Below are 26,918 nucleotides of genomic sequence, written 5' to 3'. Positions count from 1 at the left end.
TCTATGAAAGCCTCAGGCTTCAGACTACTTTTTCAAGAGCGTCAACAAGCCAGGCTCAGATATACACATCAGCGACACACTCAGCAGAACTACACCAGCAGATGGGATGTCCAGAGTAGTGGCTGAGCCACACACCATCTGCAGCGTGCAATGGGAGCAAAATGACACAGCACAGATCAATCAGGCAGAGTGAGAATGTCACTGACCAGCAGTTGCGCCAGATCGTGCAGCTGTGGTGCCGCTGCAGCGGAGCCGCTCCAGCGGAGCCGTACCCACCGCCACGACGCCGTCACCGATGCCTCGGATTTCCCGCCACTCTCCCGGGGCCGGTGCCTTCTCAGACGTCCGCGTTTCGCCCACTGCACAGTCGTGAGGCCGCCGCAGCAGAGCCGCTCTGCCGAGGCCGTGCCCACCGCCGTGAAGCTGCCACCGGGGGATGCCGACGCCGACGCTGCGCCACCCTCGCCGCCCCACCCCCCTTTCCCCCCCTTTCCCCCCCCCCCCACACGAACGCACACACGCCCCACGTAGAGCCGGGAGGGGAGGTCACCCGGCCGATAGGTTTTTTTCCAGAAGTCCCTAATGGGATCGAACTTCATGGTTTCCTGCGGCCGAGAAATTAGGGGATCTTCCCCCCAGAGCTGACATGCACTGCGGCGCCGTGACCTAATATTAAAGTTGCATGGTCACGGCAGGGGCGGTCGGGCCACTACGGTTGGAACCACACACACACAAGCACGGGTCAGTGGACTGGTAGCGGGAAACCACTGCGGTGACGTCACCAGCGCTAGGATCCGCACATCAAAGGACACGGGTGCGGAACATGGGGGCGCCACGGAATGCCTTTGTGATAGGTAGGATAAAAGGAGGCGATTGAGGCAGTATTAGAAAGTCCTTCTTCAAGATCATCGCGGTCCCGGGAGCAGCAGAGTCAGCCGTCCGAGACGTCCGTGGGACGCACCCCAGCACTGCCAGGCTCGTACCTTTAAAGAGACAACTCGCCACCTCGTCCCCCTACAGCGCTCAGCGCAGCAGGGTGGAAGTGAGTGCGAGGGAGAGAGACGGAAGTTTGTGTTTTAAATCCAGGGTAGAGAGCGGGGCGAGCGGTAGGAGAAATTGAATCGAAGACCTCCGAGGGATAGACTAGCATCCACTGACCCACACCATCCCACGTAGATTAAACTGGTTACTCGCAGCAAATAAAATCGCTAGCAGGGGGGATAAAACTGCATCGTGCGGTCTTTGAGAGTGTGGAGCATGCTTGGTGTCCACGCATCTGTACGATTGTCTACAGTAGCGTTTAGCGCTCGCGTACCTGCGCAATCACTTACAATAGTGCTTAGCGCTCGCGTACCTGCACAATCACTTACAATAGTGCTTAGCGCTCGCGCGCCGGTGTGACTGTGTTGCGATCGCTCGCCTGCACGAGTGTCTATAGCGAGGTAGCGAGCGACGCGCCAGGCGTGCACATATTCGCGCGGCGGTTTAAACGGCCCCTTTAAATCAGAACGCAGGGATCCCCCTTTAACCAGCGTAGCGCGCTGCAAGCGTAAAGCGCACCGCCCCGCTAATAGAAATATGCCAACGCGGGCAGCAACAAAGTCAGGGGTACAGGGAGGCGAGGGAGTGGAGGCCGGTAGCCCGGACCCCACAGAACTGCCGGGAGGTAGCGGTACGAGCGTCACGGGGAAATCGGGGGACAGCGACCCCGACAATTCGGTGATGGCGGGGGACGGTAGCCCCCACACAGCACACTGCAAGAGATTAACGTCTGCAAGCACCGATGTCCATTCTTCTGAATGGATGGCCAGAGACGAAGAGCGAAACGTCGATCATTTGTCAGATAATATTTAATTCTTCGGAGACAAACTAAGTGTACAGAATGGGATTCTGTAAGCTCGGGTCATTATATCCAAACCATTGTGGCTGAAGGTGTTAGCACGTACACATTCGAGCCACGTTGGAGAAGCATGCTCCAGGCAGGCACGCAGCACTCTATCCTGGCCAAACATGCAAGGCGAGATCTAAGCCATAGTCAGCGACTGTTATACCTGTGACGAGCATGCACATGTGGAGCAGTAAGAATCTGTGGGGGACGCGGGCCCCCGGCTCCCCCTCCGGGGGAGGGCTGATCTCGGGAGGGCTGCGGGCTCCGGACTCCTCGCTCGTGTGAGAGCTGCCGCTACTCAACTCCTCGCTCGCGGGCAGAGGGCTACCGCTCTCCGGCTCCTCTCCTCGCCCCTCGGGTCCGCGGGTCCTGTTTGGGGGGCATAGCTCAGGGCTGGCAAGAACAGGGTTGTGTGAGCGACGTCTCCGCTCACGCAACCCCGCGTACCACTCGCACGCGCTGAACCGGGGGTCAGGGGTCAGAGGGCAATGACGTCCTTCGCACACGCCTCGCCACCGAGGGCAGGCAATGGAGATTGTTTAAAGGGCTGCGGAGCGGGGATTTGGAGTTGGGTTTTAGGGCGACACACCAATCGCACGCGCGGGACGGGGGGGTCGGGGGTCAGAGGGCAGGGACGTCACTCGTACACGCGTAGCCGATTGGGGGGGGGTTGTTTTGGAGATGATTTAAAGGGCTGTGGGGGGCGGGATATTCGGGATTGTTGTTAGCCCGCACGCAGCAGGGCGGGAGTCCGGGGTCACAGGACGAAGCGCGCTCTCGCGGAGTCCTTCGGGCGCGGCGTTTCTTCTACCGTGACACCGCGCGCCGACCACACGCGTTACGGCGAGCGCACACACCACCACACCCTTTCCTCGCGCTCGTAGAAACCACACGAGGCTGTTATCGATCACGAACGATTTATTCCCGGCTTGCTCTGCGAGCTACTATTACCAGAATCAGTCCGAGTCAGCAGGGCAGGTCTAACCTATCTCCCGATGGTCTAAACCCGATCTACCTCGTCCCCTTGGAATTAAACTCCCTAGGATCTTACACTAAATCCCAATTCTCTCTTGCGTACTCACGGTTCGGCTCGGATGTACGGGAAGTCGTGGAGAGGCGAGGCTGCACGAAGTCCTCGCCGGGAGCGGGGCCTGGCTGTGCTGAGACTCGTCTCACGGACGATCCAGTGGCCGGCAAGGCGACTACTCTGATCCCTGACTTGAGAAGAACGCGTGACTCCCTTATCCCTACCTTCTCTCGCCTTTTATTGTTCTCTACATCAAAGAGAATTCGGCGCTGATCCGCTGGCCTTCCCGGCCAATCAGGTGGCTCGGATTTCCCGCCACTCTCCCCAGACCGGTGCTCTCTCAGACGTCCGCACTTTTACCTTCTACATCAAAAGGGACGACCGCGGGGCTGCTGCATTGGTGCACAAGCACATTTTCCCAACCAATCAGAGGGCCGGCCCTGTTTTCCCGCCGTTCGTGGCTCCGCCCCCCTACCTGCCTGCTAACCCGTGTGTGTTGTGGGTGTTGTGTGTGTTTTCTACCCGCGGTGGCTCAGCAGCCCCGTCGTGACCACGTGATTACCACCCAAGTCATGGCGCCGCGGTGCAAGTTAACCTCGGGGGAGATCGCCCAATTCCCTGGCCGCAGGAAACCGTGAAGATTAGTCCCATGAGAGGGCTTCTGGGAGAAAACCTGTCGGCCAGGTGACCTCCTCTCGGGGCTCAATGTGTGTGTGTGTGTTCATGTGGGGGCTCTATGTGTGTGTGTGTTCATGTGGGGGCTCTATGTGTTTGTGTGTGTGTGTTCATGTGGGGGCTCTATGTGGGGTGTGTGTGTTCATGTGGGGGCTCTATGTGTGTGTGTGTTCATGTGGGGGCTCTATGTGTGTGTGTGTGTTCATGTGGGTGCTCTATATGTGTGTGTGTTCATGTGGGGGCTCTATGTGGGTGTGTGTTCATGTGGGGGCTCTATGTGGGGTGTGTGTGTGTTCATGTGGGGGCTCTATGTGGGGTATGTGTGTTCATGTGGGGGCTCTATGTGGGTGTGGGTGTGTGTTCATGTGGGGGCTCTATGTGGGGTGTGTGTGTGTGTTCATGTGGGGGCTCTATGTGTGTGTGTTCATGTGAGGGCTCTATGTGTGTGTGTGTTCATGTGGGGGCTCTATGTGTGTGTGTTCATGTGGGGGCTCTATGTGGGGGTGTGTGTGTGTGTTTATGTGGGGGCTCTATGTGGGTGTGTGTGTTCATGTGGGGGCTCTATGTGTGTGTGTGTTCATGTGGGGGCTCTATGTGTGTGTGTGTTCATGTGGGGGCTCTATGTGGGCGTGTGTGTGTTCATGCGGGGGCTCTATGTGTGTGTGTGTTCATGTGGGGGCTCTATGTGGGGGTGTGTGTGTGTTCATGTGGGGGCTCTATGTGGGGGGGGTGTGTTCATGTGGGGGCTCTATGTGTGTGTGTGTTCATGTGGGGGCTCTATGTGTGTGTGTTCATGTGGGGGCTCTATGTGTGTGTGTGTTCATGTGGGGGCTCTATGTGGGTGTGGGTGTGTGTTCATGTGGGGGCTCTATGTGGGGTATGTGTGTTCATGTGGGGGCTCTATGTGGGTGTGTGTTCATGTGGGGGCTCTATGTGGGGTGTGTGTGTGTTCATGTGGGGGCTCTATGTGGGGGTGTGTGTTCATGTGGGGGGCTCTATGTGTGTGTGTGTTCATGTGGGGGCTCTATGTGTGTGTGTGTTCATGTGGGGGCTCTATGTGGGCGTGTGTGTGTGTTCATGTGGGGGCTCTATGTGTGTGTGTGTGTTCATGTGGGGGCTCTATGTGTGTGTGTTCATGTGGGGGCTCTATGTGGGGGTGTGTGTGTGTGTTTATGTGGGGGCTCTATGTGGGTGTGGGTGTTCATGTGGGGACTCTATGTGTGTGTGTGTTCATGTGGGGGCTCTATGTGTGTGTGTGTTCATGTGGGGGCTCTATGTGTGTGTGTGTGTTCATGTGGGGGCTCTATGTGGGTGTGTGTGTGTGTTCATGTGGGGGCTCTATGTGGGTGTGTGTGTGTGTGTTCATGTGGGGGCTCTATGTGTGTGTATTCATGTGGGGGGTGGTGAGGCAAGAGCAGTGTCGGCCCCGTCGCTCGGAGGTGGCGGCGTCGCGGCCACGGCGTCGACAGAACGGCTTCGCTGCTGCGACATCACGAATCCATGACGTTGCACAAGAGACCAACATGACCCTGGCAGATCGTCAACAGGAGCTTTGCAGCAACGTTGGCTGGGATTCTCTGCTGATTGTTGACCACTCAGACTTCTGTGAACTGTCGTCGCTGTGTGCCGAGTCGAAAGTTAAGCAGTGTAAGGCACAGTTTGCGCATCATAGCCAGCCAACCACTACTTAACTTCTATGATGCAACGAGATACATTTATGGTCTTGGTTTATTTCCCCCAATTTGCAACGCCCCTTGACTCAACCTGAGCACCACAGAAACAAACTTGGCAATCCGGTGATCATGGCCTTGTCATGCAGCACTCGTAATCCATCTTTCCACTCTTCGGCGAATGCCAGTAATCTCTGCCTTTCTCCATCCAAAACTCCAACTGACTCCTTGCCATTCCCATAAGCTAATTAGATTCCCTCAGCAGATCCATCTCTTTTATTTCTCTCATCCTCTCATTGATCCTAATCCACTCTCTCTTTACCCACATCTTTGACTCGCTCAGGCTCCAGAGGTTGGTGCCTCTCCCCTGAAAAAATGGGAAGCAATAAAAAGATTAGTGCAGTGTATTTGAACCCATTTCCCGAGTTTTAGTTCCCAGCTACGGTTATCATCAGTGGAGAGTGATATCTGAATATGCCTTGGCCCTCCTCTTCACCAACCCGCACTGACCAGCATGGTGAAGTATGGTCAAACATCTCCCACAACTGACACGGTGTTTAATAGGCTTCATCCCACAGCCGATTGAAAATGCGCTCGCCACAAATTAACCGCAATACTTTGCTGATCTTGCCAAGGAACATAAATCATCACGCAAATTCCAGTCATCCTCGCAGCGGCTTTTGGCTTACCATCAAACAAAGACGGTCACTGCATTGCACGCTTTTAGATGTGCTTTTGCGGCCATCTGGAAAGCTCTTTCGATATTAGGAAGCCACTGGACCTATGCACTTTAAAATCTCGATTTAAAACGAATTTCTTAAGAACTACTTTTTGTGTTTAGCTTGTTGTCCTTCCTCCACACCTCCAATTGGCATGGTTGTCTACGTACGGTGTTAATTAAGTTCAACATACGTACATGCATCACAGAGATAACCACTTCTCCACCAAGCACACAACTATTAACCATAATTACAATGTTAATCTTAACAGCCACAATACTACGAACAATAATAATCCGTTAAATGAGATAACAAAGATAACCAACAAACAGCATCACCCTTTGGTCTTCCATTTTCGTCCTCTTTCGGCACCACAGCATCAACCACATCACAAAATTTATAACACCATGAATATTAACAGCGACAGACCACACCTGCCATTTTTTTCCCTTCACGTTTTTTAATTCAAAATGTACAATATAATACATGTCATTACCAACATCACATTGTGCTGTCAGGGTCACGGGGTGAAACGAATCAATCTTTTAGAACTCCCTCCATCATCAAAGCGTTATATCACACCAAGAAATAACTCCAGAGGATGACACCATGGATTTACTTCTGGAGTCTCTTTGAATTAGAAAGTCTATCTTGACCGACACTACATTGCACTCCGTTCTTTGTAGAAAGTGTCTCCCTGCATGACACACATGAATGTAATACTTTAGCTACGAAGTCTGCATCTTGCCAAATTAAGTTAAACATTGAAACCGATCGTATTATTGCTTTGCGCACTCATGAGCGAACTGAGACCATCAACAACACGCACCTGAGAACCCAGGGTAAATGGGCGACTTCCCAAATTAGAACCCAGCCTCTCAGCAGTGTTGTTGGCTCAGTGTTTAACATGGCCATTACGATTAACCCGAGTTACTAAGCCACCTGTATTGCTCTATACACAGAGTGAACAATGTATGGATACCTAACTCACTCCTGGGAGGTTTGTTCCGTAAAATTAGTTTTCTCTCAATTTCTGTTGATTATTTCAGTGGCACATCTATAAAATGGATCACCCTGTGCTGTTGGAATAAAAACTGGGTTTGCACGACTGCAGTACTGTACGTAGCGTTTACAATTATGAAGTGTTTTCAGGTTACACGACTTGTTCTTGTTTTAAGAATATGGAGTGAAACCTGCAGTACAAGCTGAAAACACATCAATCGAAGCACATCAACAATGATGATGTTAAATTCAGTCGTGAAAAGTCTTAAGCAACTGGATAGGAGTTTTATTCAAAACAATTTGATCAATACATTGGCACATATTAATAATGTCTTTGAAAACGAGGCAATTTTTTCAGGTCGTGGAGGGTTAATGAAGATTATTTTTGCATAAAACTACCACGTCGCCCAACCGAAAAACAAACATGAATCATTGCATTGGCTACGGTTTAACTGAATCTGATAACACATCAGACAGCTATAACAACAGGTTTTCGCGAACTTACAGAAAAAAATCCATTGTGTTGAGATATACTCCGTAACGCATCCCCCATGCAAATGCAGGCAATACATAACCAACATACATGCAGCCCCGTACATAAAGTGAGGGAGGTGTCACGCCAAAGATGACATATGCATGTACCAGACAGTACGTTTTGTGAAAAGGCCTTGAAGCACATTGAAAGCAAAAGCTTTAAATCTCTCCGGCTATATCGCCAAGGTTGATGGACGTTTAATATCTACTTTAATAAAAACGTACACACATCCAGGTACAGCAATTGATTTCGCTCCACTGTTGTCTGCTGTCCACGTCGTATCCCCAAAGGCTGTTGTGCATGGTGGTCACCCATCCAAGCAATATCCAGGCTCACATCTACTTAGCTTCCGAGATCAGACACTATAAAGTACAATGAAGGTAATTTGGTCGTAATCGCTTCAATAAAGCTAATAATGTACAGCGCTTTGTAAAGCCAGGCATTGGGAAAGGACTTCCCATACCATGCTGTGTCAGTCGTGGGTATTGTTTGGCCATACTTCACCAAACTGGTGAGTGGGAGTTGAAGCGAGCATCCCTGACAGGTGAGGATATCACACGGATTTGACGTTAGCCGTGGCAGGGGACATTGCAGAGGACATTGGGAGAAGTGCAATGTAGTTTACATATATTACATAAGATAGAGTGCCACGATAAATAAATAAAAAAAGCTTAATAATACAGGTTGGCTAAATCCGTCGAGAGAGGCTTACTGAGTATTCATCAGTGAATGCATTTAATTTTATGCCTGTATCGGGTGAGCAGCCAAAATACAGTGCTTTTTGCTATTTGTAGCGTATCTCTATTCAGTTAACCATCATTTAAAAATCATATTACCCCGAGTTGCCTCCAAAGTGTTAATTGTTGCGTTCATAGGCTGCCTGGGTAGAATCAGTATGGAAAGGCCAACGCGGGCAAAGCAGGGAATTTAGGGTGGCGTTTAACATTTGACAAGGAAGGTCAAAAAATGCATTACTTTGAGAAAATTACTGCTGTGGAATTTGACATCCCAAAACGCCTTCATGGCACAAATAGAAACGTATCAATGTATCCATAAGTACATTCTGAGTAAAATGATTAACCTCCACGTGTCTTTGCCTCACTAGCCGATATTGCAAAAGGTTTATATTTGAGAGCTTGACTACTGTAGGCACACCATTTAGTCCGTTTACAAAAACAAGTGCCCTCTGGAGAGACGGAGTATACTCTATCTACGCTGCAAAACAAAATCATTAAAGTAACCCCGTCATGAAACTCGAGGCGAGTTGCGGTGACAACAACAGGAATATTCAGAGGTGAATGGAGAATAACAGTACAGTAGCAAAGTATGTTTGCAGGGAAGAATCGAGTTGAAAACTAGAAAACGAAGCGTCGTCACCCACAAGACGATGGAAAGGGTGCCAGCATTGGCACAAGTCCTTCATTTTTACCATTTGCATCTTGCCGTTCAGCCCTACATCAATCTCAATAATAGAAATTGGAGTAAGTAGTACTTGGCAATATTAAATAGAAAATCTATGTTATACTTTAAATACCACTGATTACATACATCCAATGTAATAAAACTTGTTGTCACACTAAAAGTCCGCAACCATCCCAATATAAAATCAAGTGTGCTATGCACCACGACAGAAGATTATCGGTCGTATATTAGTGCAGTCCCCTATATATATGTACATATTAAGATATTTTCAGTTAATTCATGAGTGTTTATATGTGGGAGGAAATTAGAGCACCCAAGGAAAAACTCACGCGTGTAAGAGGGAAACACTCTTCCCCATACACGGTAGATGGAATTGCTAAGAGCCCGCATTAACTGCACTGCCTTCTCCTGGAAAGCCAGGATATGGCACCTTGGCACTCACGGAAGTTTCACAACATTGCAGCTTTGCAGGATAAATAGGTAAATTCTGGGTTAGAGGTGACCGCCACCACCACCCTGCTGTCTGTCTGTACACATAAAAAATATATATTAAGTGCATAATTGTTACATTTTTGTTTTGTGCAAAATGAGCCATCCATAACATTCATGGATGCTCTTGTTAATAACATCAGACAACCAGAATTATGTGGTTTAACAGGCCTAATTTTGCCAATGAGACTCACAAATTCAAAACCAGTCCAGAATTTGCCTGACAAAATGGTGCAAGTAGAAATGTTACGATATTTTTTTCCATAAACAGACAGATTGCTGTGTGTTTAATAATTTATCTCGAGCTCAGTTTTCAGCAACTCAATCGGAAGGTGGGAGGACGGTGGATCACTCTTTGTCATCTTGAATCAATTAAGTACAACACATTTGTGGGTTTATCAATTGACAGCTATTTTAAAGTGGTGGGCATCGCAGGATTTGGGACATTCAACACGGGGTGACGTCACCGCAGTGCAAGCCCAGCGCAATGCGGTGCCGGCGAGTGATGACAACGATGTCATCATCAGCGGTACTGACCGTGATGATGATGATGATGACATCGTTGATGCAATGAAATCCTGAGCTTCAAATGCACGTGTTGAACACTCACGCATAGAAACTATTTCTTGACGCAATTTACGTGCAAAATGTGTTCAAATCGAACTAATCAACGATTTAATTCACCAGCGATGACAGATTCACCAATTCTTGCAGCTGCAGCCGTGCGCCTTTAGCCGTCAAGGTGCTGCGTGCCCGGGTGCGGCGCAGTCTCTTCGTTGCTTCTCGAGGCCGGAGAGCCGCGTGCGGATCAGCTCTACGACGAGATGCTGGGGGCGGCGCGCGAACTCAGCCAGGACGTCGTGTGGACTGCTCACCTGGTCCCCCGCCAGTCGATCGAGGAGCGTCACGCACACCACGCCCGCTGCCACAGCAACAACCACACACAGAGCACTACTATATATGTGCAGTGCTCTGCTACGAAGCACACAAGCTGCACCTCCCCTCTTATAGACATCTGTCAATACGCTTCTAAATGAAGGCATGACCTCATGACGGTATATTAGCCATAGCCGGGTTTCATAGCGCACGAACGAATTCTAGCCTGCTCCCTCTTTCTCGACCTAGATTGACACCTCCTCTGATGTGTTTTCCACTTGTGTCACTTATCTTGACGCCAACTTTTTAGCCTTCTTCATTGCATTCTACGCCATCTCTTCATATCGTTGATTATAGCGCAGTTCTCCAATCCAGAATTTTGGAAAACATCTTATAATATCGACCAGAGAATCTCCTGGCCAGACTTTCCTTCTGAAATGTATTTTCTCACTTCATGCAATCAGCGTAGCTATTCTATTTATGGCGCATTGGTATCTACGGATGAAATGTGCCTTAAAAAATATTATTCTTTACAATTATCCTTGCAAATGGTTTTAATCGTTTCTAAATGTTGTTTTTTGTTTAGGCAATGATTAGGTACGGTATGTAGAACACCAGCACTCCACGTCGCAGTTTCAGGCGACGCGCAATGAGTGATTTTGCGGAAGTGAATTATATAAATACCAATGCTGGCTCGTTTTCAAACCCGGTTCTTCTGCATAACAGCTGCGTGTATTTCGTGCTACAACCTGGTGGAGGATGCTCTGTTGAATCCACTCTCTGAGAGTACAAAACTATAGTGTAATTTGCTGTTCCCCTAAAATATAACCACGTGCCCGCTGATACTGCAAAGCAACTGCAGATGCCCATCTGAAGCTGTTTTACTTGTAATGGTATATCTCATTTCCTTCCACCAGGACCTTTCGGAACACATGCTTTGCCCCACGGCTATAGCCGATTCACCTCCAATCCGATGAATTGTCGCAAGTGAAGGTTGTAATTAGTTCAGGGATTCAACTGTTGTTTTGTCTCCTAGTTGACCCTGTCATTTGACTTGATTTGAAGCTTTCGTGACTGCAGGAATCCACACTCTTTGGTTCTTTCGGTAAAGTCACGTGGGTAGAAAAATAAAATGTTATTTTTTGTTTCGTAAAAATGTTCTACCTACGTGACTTCACCTCTCATTTTTATTCTCGTTTTATCTGGCTCGTTTGTACAGTAACATTGGAATATAATAAAAGTTACATTGGAATATTATTTGATAAAAAAACATTCCAAGTCAATGTGAATCAACAGGTGGATGCAGGCCATGGGAGACATTTTTTACCATAATTCACCATGCTGGTCCATATGGCTTGATAAGGGTGGGTGGGGAAAGGGCAGGACCAATTCTGACATCACTTTCCAATGATGATAGCTGTGGCTGGGATTCTAACTCGGGTCAGGGGGTTCATAGCGCTACTGTACGCGCGAACCACTCTACCCTCCGCTCCACCATAAATCACAAAAACTAATCTCACACATACAATTCAAACTTTTACAATCAATGTTCACCTTAATCGACTAGCCGTTGCTTCGCTACACCCTGACGGCTCAAGTTGCACGTGTCTCTGAGTGTGTGCTGGGCATGTAGGATGTTCTGCTTTCGTGCGGTGCGCATTCATCTCTCGTGCCCCCACCCCCGTGCTGGGTTGAAGACGGGACGCACCTTGCAGACCGCTGAGACGGCACAGCACGGAAAACACGGACGACTCCATCTCGATGTTGCACACCCCCGCTTCGTGCGCCGCGCGCAGATACACCAGCTTCTCCTCGTGGCTGTACGTGCACACGGCACCGTCCAACCGGGCCTGGCCTGCACACGAAGAGTCCGCCAATTTAGCTTTCACGCACACACGAACAGAGGCACTAGAACGGTGTGGAATGTAATGATCGACGCAACAGTAGAGAAATGCTGCTGCAAGTTTCGTTGGCCCAACGGCCTCTGTAAAAAGGGGACTGGGCGGGAAGGAGACGGAAGAAGATTAACAATAATCTCACGTGACCAAATCACCCGAATGCAACCCGACCTCATCACATCTCAGAAGCTCAGTAGGGTTGAGCTCGGATAGCACTTGCGATGGACAAACACCAATGCCCAGCAGGTTGTTATAGGCTGCTTGGCACTCTGACCTCTGAGCCGCCTGGCCACCTCCGACGATGGCGTAGCCTTAACAATTCACCCCCCTCCCGCCACCCTCCCACCCAACTTGAGGCTTACGGCCTCTGTTGGTCACCGGTGTCATATCCGCACCCTCGTAGAAGTCGTGCGTGCACATGGTGTTGCCCAACACGGTTTGGAAGCCGCCCACGGCGCGGCCACAGGCGACCAGCTCGGCAGCCAGCCCGGCGTGCAGCTCCGTGCTGCGCACCACAGACTTGCCCAGCACCATCTGCTCCATCTGAGGCTGGAAGCGTGCGTCTACAGCCGAGCGCGACACCACCACCGTGCCGGGCTCCAGACCTTCAGCACGACCAGGAGGTGCAGGGAGCAAGCGGTTATTCAATTGCAGTTGCGCGGCTGTATTTTTCCATGCCCTCGACCGTGCGTGTGGACCAGAGGATACATGAAGGGATTTCAAGACGTAGTTTTGCGATATCCGTTTGAGCGGGCCGTTCTCTCCGCATCAATAGTGTGGAAGTGGCAGTGATGAAGACGGTCTGTGTGTGGTGCTGCTCAATCTGTCCCAACTCGTGTTTCTGTGCTGTTTGTGTTGAATAATGTCAATTTATTTCATTTTTGCGATGTTTTTGTGTACTGTTCACACGCTTGCGGTTACCTTGAAAAGCACCTAGAAATACTCTCATGACTTAGTCGCCTAATAAATTGCTATTATAAAAGTAATTTGTCTAACCTTGTTCACACACATTTCTCCCACTTCTCCATTGTCAAAGATATTTGTTGTGTTAACGAAATGTCACCTGACTGAAAGGATTTGATTAATTTAAAGGGCTGCAAAATATGTTTCAGTACTGTAACTCCCCCACTAATGTAATATCTTGCCTCTCCCGTGGATCCTATTGCCCCAATGTCCAGACCTTCAAGTACATAGAATGAATAAATGAATAAAGGCATATATTAATAAATAACGTGTGGTGACAATACATAGCTTCTCGAAGTAGATTTCTTTTGTAGAATCATCCAGGGCCGGAAGACATTTCTGGAAGCTTTGGCGCGTCACTGCTCATCATTTACTTATTCATCACGTTACTTGTTTATTTATTTTATATCTCTGCCGACTCCTCCAGGAGAGCTCCCCCACCCCTGAAATTCTGAACGTTGGGGCCATAGGATCCAGGGGATAGTTGGACACCAAAACTAGCAATAGACCAATGTTCACGACTTATAATTTCACCTGAAAGATCGTGAACTTCTAAAGCATACACGGGTCAAACGTTTATACATTTCTCCCCATAACCCTCACTCCATAGCGGTAATTCACCCGAACAGGACGGTTTTATTGTAACCCTTAGTTCTTAAGTCACTGCGGCAGAGAGGTGTTGTCATACCGAGTCCACCCGACGTGCCGATACGAATGACGGTAACATCACGGCAACGCGCGTGGTGCAACAGCTTTATTAGCTCATGCAGCAAAATGGACATGGAAGGGACCCCCATGCCGTGCTGTACTCACGAACAAGCAGACACGAGACAAACACACACAGACACATGGGTGTAAGAGCACGCATTGGTGTGGGCACACACAAAGCAAGGATCACTTGAGTAATTATTATTGTTAGAGTAACGTGCCAAGTGTGTAAGTATGCATGAACCATTAAGGTCCAGAGGTCGCTGTAGTCGATGCCTTTGATGCCATCACATCCTGCCTTTGATTCCTTCCTTCCTTCTGCAAGATCCCACAGCTGTAATAAAGTTAACACCTACCTTTCAAGGTCTGTTCCTAGAGTATCACATCTTCTGGAATTAGGTCCAACCTCTGGGTGTCCACTCCAATGCCTACCTAGGACTACCATATTGCCTGGCTACTTGCTCAGTTTAAGTGTTGAAAAACCTGCACTGCGCCACTGATAAGAACACCATGCCATGTATAGCAACTGACATAACTTGGCACTGAATTTATTTTTCCATGACACATGATACTGTTGCATAATTTACCAACAAGTTGCTCTTTTATTTTTATTACCCAGCAGTGAATTGACAAGAAGTTCAACTGAGAGAGAGGTTGTCACTGCGGAGGCAATGTGTCTAATTCCCAGTCATAGATATTGGAAGCCATGGACACATGCTATTAAACTTAGCCTCTGTGTGACAAGCTGTATTTTAAATCACATTTGAGTAGGGTAAGTGTGGTGTCCCTTAACACTTATTACAAACTGCCTGTATATATTTGAGATATAGAACCTACATAGTTTGCGTATAGTGAGGTAATATGAACATTTTTTTTAAGGAACGAAACAGGAGGATTTCTCCACAAATCTGGCTGTTGCCTGATGAAGCTAGTTCTAAATACTGGTGAAACGTCGTACTCAGATTGTAAATGTGAACTTACTCTCAAACAAACCAGTGTGCTGTACTAGTAACAAATTGGCATGTTCTGTTTACGTGACAAACCTTTCTAATTGGCTGTGTCGGGTGGTGGCGGGTTTATCGACCCATTTATATTTACGCGATCTAACAAAAAAAACCTATATTATGGATAATATGAATATGGTGAGTTCAGAGATTTATGAAACTTCCGTATGAAATATTGTGCGCCTAATATAAACTGCCTCCCTCACACCCCAGAGGTAATGCTTGCTTCTCCATTTCCTTGGTAAACATTCCCTAACTAAGTCACTGATTATGTGCATGGATTCATGTAATGATATCAATTCTATAGCCTCTTACTGTACAGTCAGGGGGCAATCGCAGTAATTATAATCTAGAGGCTGTACAAACACTGACCCTCGCTGTCTATTCCTGTTGTTGATTCACGGCACACAGCGGCTAGAAACTATAACATGTTTCCAATGCAGCGGTATATATCGTACGGGTAAAATATGAACAATTCAACTCAATAACTAAAATTCAGACTTTGAAAGTCAATTCAGACTTTGAAGTAAATTTTCGATTGAACTAAAAGGTTAACTTTGAGCCACGCTTGTACAATGATGGTGTTGATTATGATGGTGATCGTCATCATAACCAATTAGCGTTCACTCTATCAATACTCACTCGTGGGGACAGGCCCTCGTACGGTAAGTCGCAGTGATTAATGTGGTGGTGGTGTCGATCACTGGTGTTCTTACACTGGCTGCCAGCACGGGTCCCGCCTTGTACATGCTGTAGCGGTCATTGTTGCCACAGAGGTTGATGATGGGATCCTGAACCGTCTCCGAGAGGGCGAGTTTCGTGCACAGAATCCCGACAAACTCGCGCATGCGGGACGCGCTGCCTCCAACACAAACAAACTGGAACACACAGAAACAGGAATCAATAAGTATTCTATATATCAGGGAACATAGCATTTCTCATCTGGCAAAACAGGACGTTGCTCTTGTTAAGTATAAATCCCCGTCAGCACGAACTCTTTTCTCCGTAATCATGGGAACGTAGCCTTTAACTTCTTTTCCACTGCGCAACCGGCTCGGCATGACGCATACCAAGTGGAGAAGCCACTTGTACTGTCAGAAGTCCACACTGGCTTGGCTCAGATGGGTCATTGGCAAAGGAGTAAAAGTGTAAATAGACCAATCCTCCTTGAAGAGGCAAATTTTCTCGGCTTCAAATCCGACTGACCTGCAGCCCCCGCATGAAGGGGAAGGCACCCATCTTCCAACCACCCAGGACATCGATGTCACTGTGATACCCACAATTTAATGCAACCCATATGAATATATATTAATTGTACATCATCTACCGTAAGTTAATATTTCCCAAAAATGTACTTTTAGAAAATAAGCTATTTATATGTTAGCAAGTTGGATTGTGAAAGGCGAAGTGTTGACAAAGGGCATGGTGTTATGTACATAATCTGTTAAATAACTTTTATAATTAAATATTTTAATCTCTGCCACGTGAAAATGTGCACTTGCAATTTGGATTGCACGAGTAAAGTTCGTAGAGCAAAAACCGCCAGTGCCACCAAGCAGCATCACCTTAACGTCTCCAAACATGGCGGGGAGGTCATGGGTCAAAGTTCCCAGGCCGAGGTGATACAGCACATCCTCGGCCATCGTGTGGACGTGGAGGTTGGGCACCCGCACAAGCCCAATTCTGGTTTTACATATACACAAACACACGCGGGTAAACGCACCAACCATTGTATCAGTGTGCGGTATTTAACTCTGTAACTTTCATCCATTGCCCGTGTGTCGATAGTTCAATGTTAATGTGCCATTTTATTGAGGGACTACTACTCTGTGGCATCTTGTTGTGGTCTGGTACTCTTTTGTTGTTGTTTTTGCTGCCTTGCCCAGTCTTGATATATCTGACTTAATTAATTTCGTATTACTTATATGTAATGCCTTACCATTGTCTCTATGTTGCACTTCTATCGTTTTTTGTTTTGTATGTCGTTGTAACTTGCTGGCCCGCCCATACAAGACATCTGTGAAAAAACTTCTTCATAGCTCATCGGATTCCTCCAGTCTCATTAAAGATTCTGATTCTGCGTGGTATATGTTACATTACGTGACATAAAGTACAGCAGTTACTTCTCTGACGGTGGGCAGGTCGTATTCCATAACCGAGCATTGTCCCGCGATCGGGATCACCCATTGGTTAAAGATGCATGCGTGTGGTCAGTTAGGTGTGACTGGGCTGTGATTGGCTTAACTTGCACGTGTTGGAAAGTGGATGATCACTCACAGAGACGCATAATTACCGCCTTGCTCGTGATTGGCGGGACTTGCACGTGTGAAGGGGAAATGACTCATCTCCTCGGCTGATTATTAATTTCCCGCTCACCATTGGTCAATTGTGCGTGCTTTTCAAATCAAACAGCTGATTGTCCGGAACCATGTTTGCAGAGATGATTTGGAGCAATTAGGTAGGCAGCCAGTTGTTAATGCCTGAGAGTGTATCTGATCTCCCATTGCCTGGGGACGGCTCGGCTGTGTATAAAAGTAAAGCTCAGAGGCTTTACATAAATGAACAATTTACCCGCAAGTTAGGTACGTTATCAGCCGCCGTGGAGTTTGAAGGCGCATGGTCGACTCAACATCCCGCTGGGATGTGCCTAGCGTGTACGCTCGGAACAAACTCCTACACTGGCGCTGTGGAGTTGAATTGTGTCGTTTTGATATATATATTTTTACCAGGGTTCTTGGACGTTATAGGAACTGCCTTGTGGACGACGATTAAGTGCAGCTGGGCCAAGCAAAAGGGCCCCGAAACGCTGCTTGTCCCCCTTGGCTCCGCCATGTGGCAAGGCGGGAGCGGTGCAACCGTGCGCTACCCAGCTTCCGATTTAGCGTCGTTGGCTACGTACGGTGCGATAGAAGTTCTACATCGAGTAACATCGCACAACTTTCAAAGCCGACACCCTTGTTGCCGTGGATTCCTGAGAATCATCGGTGACCTGTCCCGCTAGAGGTTTGTGAGTAATGCTGTTGTGGGTAGGTGCCTGGCGTAAGTGGTGCAGAATTGTGATGAGGTGCTGTGGGGTGCCGTCTGGTAGATACAAGTACGCTGAACTTATTTTGCACCGTACGTAGCCAACCGTGATAATCGGAGGTGCGTGGTAAGGACTACAAGCTAAACAAAGACGTTAGAAAAGAATGCGTTTTCAATTTAGGTTTAAATGTGCATTGCTCCAGTAGCTTTCCTAATATCGGAAGAAAGAGCGTTCCAGACGGCCGCAGAAACGCATCTGGAAGCACGCGGTGCAGTGACCGTCTTTGTTCGATGGCTTGCAGCCGAAAGCCGCGTGATGGTTTATGCGCCTTGACGAGATCCGCAAATGGTGTTGTGGTTCATTTTTGGCAAGCACTTTGTGGGTGTGTAATGAGTTCGACCTTGTAATGTAGGTGGCGCGCGAGGTCACATCGCGATTTAACACGTGGGAGTTGAGCGGTGTAGGGGTTACGGTTGAAGGCGAGTACGGTATAGTGGGCCCTCGGGCACCACCGTGAATATCTAGAACCGGGTAAAAATCACAAGTGTGTGTGCGTAACCCCCAGTGTTGTCCGAATTTTTAGTTTGCCTTCCTCCACATCTAGAAGGCCATCTAAAGCGGCCTTTGTGTATCTCAGCGATGGCTGAAGCAAAATTATTTCGGAGCGTGTGCGAGTCTGGGAATGTACGAGAACAGAGGTCTGCAACATGTGGCTCGGCAACCGCATTGCGCCTATTTTAAGGACTGCTTAGTTGATGCATTGCAGCTCATGAAATGTTTAGGGGTTTTTTTACACAGATTAGAAATATTTAAAAAATTGCTCTTATTTTGGTTGCCGACCCCCTGCACTAGGGCATAGGTGTGAGTCTGCTCTGTAATTATGTGAATTTAGCTTAGGAGCCGTCCATAAATGACATCACGCGATTTTGGACTTATGTCCCCTCCCCCTCCCCCCCCCCCCTTATCACAAAAAGTCAGCCCCCCCCAAAAAAAAAGACGTCAAAGCTCTGCCCCCCCCCCAAAAAATAAAACATGCTTCAAATCGCTTAAACTATTGTCATTGTAGTGCGTATTTAATGTGGCGCTGCACTCTGATGTCGGAGAAAACATTTATTAAAACGTCTATTTAATTAAGTAGAACTTGACTATATTTAAAGTTGCGCATTTTTACGTGACGTCACATTTCTCAAATCCCCCTCCCTCGTCACACATCGTCACAAATGTCTGAGCCCCCCCCCCCCCCAGGTGCGTGACGTCATTTATGGACGGCCCCCTTTAGATCCATTGCACTTCCCTGGAAGTGTAAATATGACTGCACTGCCCAGTGTAAACCCTTGATGGTGGTCCGTATACAAACTAAAGATAACCCCCCCCCCCCCACTCCGTCCATCATAAATGCATAAGTGACCTGGCTGATCATATGACGCACTGACATCAGCAACAAATGCACTATGCATGTTATAGAATACAGTAAATGGGCTGCACACTCCAGCATATCGTGTCGTGTTTTGGGGATATTTACGTGCCAGAAAAAAAAAGACATGAACCTATATATACAGTAGTGCATCTGGATAATCCTTTGGCTGGGGAGTTTGTGATTTAGAAGCCTGCGGGAGCGACCCCGCTTGTTTGGTTCTGCTGCTAGGGACGACTGCGCTGGGCCGCTCTTTTTACTGCAGATTGTTTTAGATAAAGATTACTTTAAAGCAAGACCATTATCTTCACCTCTATTGCTCCCTTGCGTGCATGGGTTTTCTCTGGGTCCTCCAGCTTCTGCCCACTGGGTAATAAACACCTTGAAATAAAAACTCTATGCAAGTTCCTGCCTTAAAATGGGCTTTTACTACCCGGTGTGGTTTACCTGGATAAATATTTATTGGTGATTATAAGTTAATAATGAAAAAAACACTTAGATTTCCTGCGAGAAACTTGTGGCTCATTTGCAACGATTCTGCAACTCCTGGTATATAGACTCAACCTTTTTATTTTACCAGGTAAGCCCCACAGAGCTATATAGCTAGGATTGAAGCTTTCGTGACTGCAGGAATTACTATACTCATTGGTTCTTTCGGTAAAGGCACGTGTGTAGAAGTAACATTAAAATAGATCACAACGTTTCGAACGCAACGCAAGTGCTCGTCCTCAGGTGAAAAGGTCGTAAATCACACAGCGAGGGAACACGCAGAGCACGACAAACTGCACGACAAACTGCACGGAGTTTGTCGTTCTCCGTGTGCTCTGTGTGTGATGTCCCTCTGTGTGTTCCCTCGCTGTGTGGTCTACGACATTTTCACCTGAGGACGAGCACTTGTGTTGCGTTCGAAACGTCGTGATCAATTTTATTTTGTTTTTATTTTTTTATTTTATTTCTACATACGTCACTTTACCGAATGAACCAATGAGTATAGCTATATGGGCTGTTTTTCAGAAGTGACCTGCCCACAAGTGATAGCTCAACGAAGTGGCTTATGTGGACATTTATAGCAGCCAAATAATCAACATATTTCTAAAATGTGGAGGGGAGAAACACCAGAAAGGACCCGGAGAAAAATCCACGCGACCACGGGGAGAACATTCAAACCCCAAATATACAGCAGGCGTCAGGGTTGAGAATCGAACCCATGACCTCCTGTGTACCAGGCGAGGTAGTTAACATCTCACCACCGTGGCATTACTTAATGCATTAGACTCAATACAGTACAGATACTATAACATTTATTTAAAGCTGTATTAAATAACTGATTCTACAAAAAAACAAACTAACACCTAAGTTAATGTTAATGCTGTCGCAAATCCGCAGTCAACAAAGATTCCATAACAATGCCTTCTAAAGTCTTGTGGTTCACCAACACGGGTCACGAACTACAGTTTGTGTGATTAAATACATTTGGTTTTGTGACTGCTATGTTTGATCATTGCTGATACGAGCTGCTGGGCACACAACATGGAAATGGGCGGTGAAATTGGCGAGGAGCAGCACTTGTTGTACGGTTTCGAGACAAGAAGCTGCCGTGGCTAACACTACAGGTGCATTAACAATCGAGCAAAATGCACCATCTCGCTTCGAAGTGGAGTTTTTAATAAATAAAAAAATCCAGTGACGTTATTCGCAACACACTCGGCCATGCGTGTGTGTGTCTCCGTCACGTTTCAAATTTGACTAATACGTAAAATTGCCGACGAATTCTTTTAATTGGGTACAACCACGGAGCAACATTGTCCCCTACAACTCGAAAACATCAGTGCAGTCTGTGAGACAAGACCTTTGTGATGGGATGAACATCACACGTATTAAGTTATTTTTGTTTATTGATTTTAACTGATCTAACACAAAATATGTTTTGTTTAGCATAGCGTCGTTCATGCAAACTGTATCTCAATTGCCGTGGGAGCACAGGCAAGCTTGCAAGGTAGCCAGGGCGCTGAGCCCACGCCATCAATTGCCCCGGCTCTATGGTCCACTACATTAAGATGTTTTCAAACAATTAATGATAATTTTTTTAAATGTGTGGCGGCCCTCGCAACGATGGATTATTGGCGAAAGTGGCCTCCTGAAAAGAAGTGAAGAACACTGATTTAGGTCGTGACCTTCCTGGCAGAAAAATAGTTCGGCGCCCGGCACGCCACGTTCCAAACATCTCCTGCTGTGGCTGGCGTTACATGCATACTCCAGTCTACCCGGAAGGCAATAAACTAAGGCTCGCTTACAAGATGTGTCATACTGACCAAGAAGAACAAGGTTGTAATATCCAACGACACGTTGTATCCAAGTCATATTTCGCATGCATTGTCTATCAACTTACTGAAATCAATATCAATTGGCATGTTTTGGTCACGTGACACGTTGATATATTTGGCCGTGTTGGGTGGAGGAGGGTGTGCGACAATAATTATGGCATTATACTCGCGCAATCTGACCCAAAAAACAATTAAGAACCATAATCCATGATACAGGGTTTTTTTTCGGGTTAGATCACGTAAATATATACATGTTCTAGATTTTAAGCTTTCGTGACGTCGTGATTTAATTTAGTTTTCATTTATTTTATTTTACCTACGTGACTTTACCGAAAAAATCAAAGAGTATATGTAAATGTGTCACTAAACCCGCCACCACAGCAATTTGTAAGGTTTGTCACGCAAACAGAACGTGCTAATTCGCTACTAGTACAGCACACCGTTGTGTTGGAGAGCCCAGCCACAACATCTACAATCTGAGTACGACGTTTCAACAGTAATTACAACTAGCTTCATCAGGCGATAGCCAGTTTTGTGGAGAAGTCGACCTGTTTCGTTCCTTAAATAGCGGCGTAGATGTGGTGACATCACTCGTGTGCCCTTCTTGTGCGAAGATGGGGGGGGGGGGGGTTAATGAATGCATATTTATATGGTAATCAATGTACATTATGCATAATTGGCGGAAAAAATGTAGTTCTTTAATTTACAAAATAATTTATAAATGCGGAAAGCAATACTCACTCTGTACTTGAGTTTTCCTCTTCATTCTGAGTGAGGATTGGTGACATTTTAGGATCTGTAAGAACAAAAACAAATACAATATCCCCGTATAGCCTAAACAGACTGAAGGAGGAAGTGCTGTGAGCGAGTGGCATCTATAAAGACCGGAACGCCAAACGAAGGACTGTGTGGTCAGCACCACGCACAGTCGCCTTTGTCTCCCTAGTGGCGATGTTTTAACACACCGCACAAGGTACTCATTTGAGGCTGAGTCGACCTAAGGGAGGCCCAGGACCGGTTCAGATATTCGTCACCGCTGTTGGCCGTGAGCGGGAATTGGGGTCGCCTGTCGGGTTTATGAAATGTGCCCTACACCGAGACTTGCATCGCAACTGCTTCAGTCAATTGTGGAAACAAAGCACTCGACTAGGACATTTGAAGTTTCGCTTCACGCCACAAACTACTGCAAGCTACAAGAGGAAAGAAATCCCTTGAACTTTTCATTCCACCTGTGGAATGTCAAGCATGTCAGCATTAATATTTTATGTAATTCGATAGAATATATGGGTATACTGTATATGGCCCTGCTGTCGGTCTATATTGTTGTGGTATATATGTGTATACGCTAATTTACATAGATCCCGTGTTACAGGTATAAATTAAGTACATTTGAATTTTAAACAAATTATTAAAACGGTAAAATCATGACAGATGAAAGATGTATACGCATGAAAAGTTTATATGATCAAGTTCACAGCTCAATATAAAACGGATTTTTGTTTTTAATGAAAATTAAGTGTAATACAAGTTTTGAGTGGTGTTGTGGGGAGCGGTAGTGCAGTGGTAGCTACCCGATAATTACTAGCAAAACGTCACAGTACTCAAAAGTAACTAATTGGGACGTTTTGTTTACGTGGCAAAACCCTTACTCTTTGACTGTCGTGTGGTGACCGGTTAACGACACATTGGTAAGTTTTGATTTAAAGCTTTCGTGACTGCAGGGATTCATATTCTTGGTTCTTTCGGTAAAGTTACGTGAGTTTACCGAAAGAACCAAGAATATGACACATTGGTACTTACCCGATCTAACCAAAAAAACCTTCATTGTGAGCGACACAACTCGGCAACCTCAGTTCAATTCCCGGCCATGAATAACACCATTGGCAAGTGATATCAGAGCCGGTCCGAGTGTACCCATCCCCGTTATAACCAACTCGTGATGACAAGTGTAGTGAAGTATGGTCAAACAAGCACCCTGTAACTTGTCACGGCATGGACACATATTCACGCAGCCAGCAGGCTGTCAATTATGATGTTAATACAATGCCGGCAATTACATAACTGCGAATGTGTGTACTGCGTATGTGATGAACGCACTTTCCTTACTTGAGTTTAGCACTGTTTAACATTGTATTCTCACGACAGTTTAAAATATTGTGTATATATTTACTATGAACATGTAGCACTTGTGTGTTCAGTTATACATTCCCACCCCCCCTCTCTCTCCCAAAAACAAACGTTACAATTACGTAGTATTTTTTTTGTGAACAATTCGATAAATAATGTATAATGTTCATCGACACGTTGTGCCAAAAACAAGTCCACGTAGTTGGGGGGGGGGGGCTTTTAACACAAAGCCCCCCCCCTCCTCCTCCTCCTCCTCCTTCCAAGCCCCTCAATACAAAATAAAGTGAGCTGTCACTCCGGTCTTTTGCCACGTACCTGACTGTAAGACGACTGACCTGCTGGCGATCACGCGTTCTATTGCGCAAGCAAACCGGACTACTCGGGTCTTTATAGAGACACCACCCTTATGACACACACACCAACTCACAAAACCACATCATTCACGCGTACTGACCGCTTCACGGATCCATCTCGTGACGCTCTTACAAACATTCCAACGCAACCCCCCAATAGAGACACTCCCCTCCGCTTCACGAGGCAATCGATAGTCCCCATTGGTCTTTGAGTGAGAGGTGTGTGAGCATCGTGAAGCATCTTTGCAGCCACTGAGCTAGTCCGAGTGGAGGTTTGGCCAGTCGTGACGTTCCAGTGCAGTGCTGTAATATGAAAGGAATTTCCTTGTGTGCTTTAGGTCATGGGCGTCACTGCATATAGGCTATGCCTTTTTTTGTGTGTGTGTCAGTTCAATGCTGAATGAACGCAACCCCGCGTCGTACGGGCCGCGGTGGGGGTTATTTGACCATACTTTTTACCACGCTGGTTTAGTGTGGATTGCTCAGGGCGAGAAGCATAGATGTTGGGGGATAGTCCAGTACAACGATTGATCGCCTTCACCCACACCCCTGCACTCCCCACAGCTGCCTAATGGGCACATAACCCCGAAGTCTATGGATATCGGTGATGCACGGTGGTCGTCCATGTAGGTAACGATCCAGGCTCAAAGCTGCTTATCTTCCGAGAATTGACGAGCTTGGGTTGCATCAGAGATGATTTGGTCATAGGCTATATACAGTATAACTAACATTCTCGTAGAATCTCAAAGCAATGAGTTATAAAATAACTAACCGAATTAAAATTAGTTTAACTATTATCAGGAAATAGTTAATTATTTAGGTTTTTCAGGTTACTATCCTCAAATGAAAATCTGTTCATCCTCAACCATATATTTTAAACACCAACCCACGTTACAGTCCTCTATATATCACAGATTAATCGCAAACATGTGCAGACTTCTGTCAACTCACTGCTGGATTAACAAAAGGTGCCCATGTGCGATGTTTGTGGTGCGTGAGGTTGATTGCTGGGGCTCACTGTGGGTTTCGTGAAGGCGCTGTGCCCCAGGAAGACGAGGTTCACGTTTGAGTACTGAGCCATGCTGGTGAAGAACGGAACTAAGGAACCGTGGAGTATAATCAGGTTCAAGTCACAAAGCAGTTGAACGATCTGACGAAGCCAAAAAACAAACTTCTTCTTAACCGTTGGCCACATCCTGTTAACTTTAGTGACGCACATTACTGGTGTCACTACGGTGTATACATTTTACATCTCGGGGGAATTGCCATGAATCATTTTCTATATATCGAAGGTTCAAGCGTTGGGCACGTCTTTGGCATGTATCTCTCACATACTGTAGCAGTGTCAGCTTTTTGGATGACCGTATTCTCCGAATAAGGTTTTTCCATGTCCCCTGTTTTCCTGTATTTTAAAGTAAAGGTTGGTCTTCCGTCAAATAATATAGTAGGTATTTGTGTGTGCCCAGATCTGTATAACGTTTATTCACACCGGACACAGGTTATGAGTGTGTCTTGTAATCTGGATAATACAATATATGTATTTTTTATCTGCTTTCGACTCAATGTTTCTCTATCATCTGAGATTCATGGGTTAATCATAGCGCTCTACATGTACCACTGTGTCCACTACCCACATCTGCGACCAATTATTAAGGCTTACATAACCGGTATAATTCTAAGACACTAAAATGCACTACAGTAATCGTGTTTGTAATAGAATGGCTGTATTATCACTTGACTTAAAGCTTTCGTGACTGCGGGAATTGATATTCTTTGAGTCTTTCGGTAAAGCCACGTAGATAGAAACAATTATAAAAATTAAAAAAATCACGACGTTTCGATCGCAACACAAGCAATCGTCATCACTAGGCCCCCCCCACTTCGCTGATGACCCTTGGGCTACACCCATCTCGAACCTTTATAACATCCTACCTCAGCAGCTCTCTCGCAATTGTTTCACCTGATGACGATTGCTTGTGTTGCGATCGAAACGTCGTGTTTTTTTTTTCTATCTACGTGGCTTTTCCGAAAGACCCAAAGAATATGTATTTTCACTTTAAACAGGAGTAACGCACTGCATGTAGTACTCTAGTGAACACACTGCGCTCCTTAAACAAGTGACTAAGTTCGATTCCTAGATTACAGCTCAGGTCAGTGGCAATTCATATTCTGAAGCAGTCCCCTGAGCCCCGTGAAGTATGGTCAAACTCGGAGCCTTCATTCGCGGAATGTTATGCATCAGTAAACTCGTACATAATACAATTAACTTATTTTATTTAGTATGATGTATATACGAGAAACAGATCACACATCCACGGAAAACATTGGATTCCTTCATCTACTAGTGGACAGAACATGGCTGACGACTAAATGACGAAGTACATCAGGCCAAATACGTTGATAACATTAAACATTGAAAAAGATCATGCTTTAATCACAACCACTAACTGAGGGCAGTCAACAAAAGAGCAGTGGCACTTGTGCAAGGGGAATGGCAAACTAGAATAAAGATCATTAAACGAGAGCGTTGGGATTACACGGATTATCGTTAACGCAATGCTGGTCTATACACACGCAACACGAATGTAAATAAACACTTTCAGTTGCTGAAAACCCGTGGCACCGTGCTCCAGAAATGCAATACAATTTGGACGTATCGCGTCTGAGGTTGATAAAAAATAAACTCACCACTTTATTCGTCAATGGGTCCATAGGCGGAGCTTGACTTCTATATCTGGGGGGGGGGGGGGGGAGTCGCGGGGGAGTCGCTTTGTCCCTCACATTGTGAATCTCGGGTGC

At 46.6% G+C, this 26,918-nt stretch overlaps 1 protein-coding gene across 2 annotated transcripts; it reads right to left on the bottom strand.

Annotated features, from left to right (window-relative positions):
- Nucleotides 1-7,246: 7,246 nt before the first annotated feature.
- On the bottom strand, nt 7,247-25,044 carry LOC116943723 (uridine phosphorylase 1-like). 2 transcript variants are annotated; one of them, XM_032956838.2, is made up of 8 exons: nt 24,221-25,044; nt 22,381-22,435; nt 16,442-16,559; nt 15,593-15,754; nt 13,853-13,967; nt 12,597-12,806; nt 12,012-12,158; nt 7,247-10,349 (listed from the first exon to the last, which is right to left on the bottom strand). In XM_032956838.2, exons 2-8 carry the CDS (start codon nt 22,425-22,427, stop codon nt 10,165-10,167), a joined length of 984 nt encoding a protein of 327 aa, XP_032812729.1. In that variant the 5' UTR covers nt 22,428-22,435; nt 24,221-25,044; the 3' UTR covers nt 7,247-10,164. The 2 variants fall into 2 exon arrangements, with proteins under 2 accessions (XP_032812729.1, XP_032812727.1); XM_032956836.2 differs by lacking the exon at nt 24,221-25,044 and adding an exon at nt 24,082-24,205.
- Nucleotides 25,045-26,918: the final 1,874 nt, after the last annotated feature.

This window comes from Petromyzon marinus, chromosome 19 (assembly GCF_048934315.1).
Source record: "Petromyzon marinus isolate PM22_M1 ecotype Great Lakes invasive population chromosome 19, UKy_Petmar_22M1.pri1.0, whole genome shotgun sequence".
NCBI lineage: Eukaryota > Metazoa > Chordata > Hyperoartia > Petromyzontiformes > Petromyzontidae > Petromyzon > Petromyzon marinus.
This window is presented reverse-complemented; position numbering and strand designations above follow the sequence as displayed.